This window comes from Charadrius vociferus, unplaced genomic scaffold, assembly GCF_000708025.1.
Source record: "Charadrius vociferus isolate BGI_N301 unplaced genomic scaffold, ASM70802v2 C15319860, whole genome shotgun sequence".
Classification (NCBI taxonomy): domain Eukaryota; kingdom Metazoa; phylum Chordata; class Aves; order Charadriiformes; family Charadriidae; genus Charadrius; species Charadrius vociferus.
Window position 1 is genome coordinate 1 of NW_009656915.1, and position 576 is coordinate 576.

General features: G+C 60.2%; 1 protein-coding gene across 1 annotated transcript; it reads right to left on the reverse strand.

Moving 5' to 3' along the window:
* Nucleotides 1–5: 5 nt before the first annotated feature.
* LOC104293671 (heparan sulfate glucosamine 3-O-sulfotransferase 3B1-like) lies at nt 6–572 on the reverse strand (the record flags this gene model as incomplete). Its single annotated transcript, XM_009893188.1, has 1 exon — nt 6–572. A coding segment is annotated over one exon (567 nt), but the record flags the coding sequence as incomplete, so codon positions are not given.
* Nucleotides 573–576: the final 4 nt, after the last annotated feature.

Below are 576 nucleotides of genomic sequence, written 5' to 3' on the forward strand. Positions count from 1 at the left end.
CAGCCTCAGTCCCAGCCGAAGTCCTGCCCCGTCATCTGGTAGAACTTCATGTTGAAGGGCCGGTAGAAGTCCCGCAGTCTCTGCACCACCTCCTGGTCTATGTCGGGGTGGGTCCTGCCTTTCGTCTTCCCCAGGCAGTGGGGTTTGCTGCTGCCTTCCGCCTTCTTCAGGCACGGGAACCCCTTGGTTTTGTTGAAGTAGAAGTGTTTGTCGGTGATGATCCTCTTGAGGCCCAGAAAGTCCTGGACCCTGCCCAGCTCCCCCGCGGGGTCGCTGATCAGCCTCTCCCCGCTGACGAAGAGGATCTGCCCGATGGGGAAGTAGAGGAGCCAGTTCTCCAGGTGCTTGGCGTAGATGCCAATCTGGATGGCGCTCCACGAGGTGTCGATCAGGCCCGTAGTCCTGTTTTTGAAGGTCAGGCTCTCAAAGGTGGGGATATCGGGCTTCTTGGAGAGCGTCTGGGTGTAGTCCGAGATGGCTCTGGTCACGGGGTCCCGCACCACCACGATGAGCTTTGTGCCCTTGGACATGGAGGAGATGCGGGCGGGGGCCTCCTTGGTGACGAAGTAGCTGGGG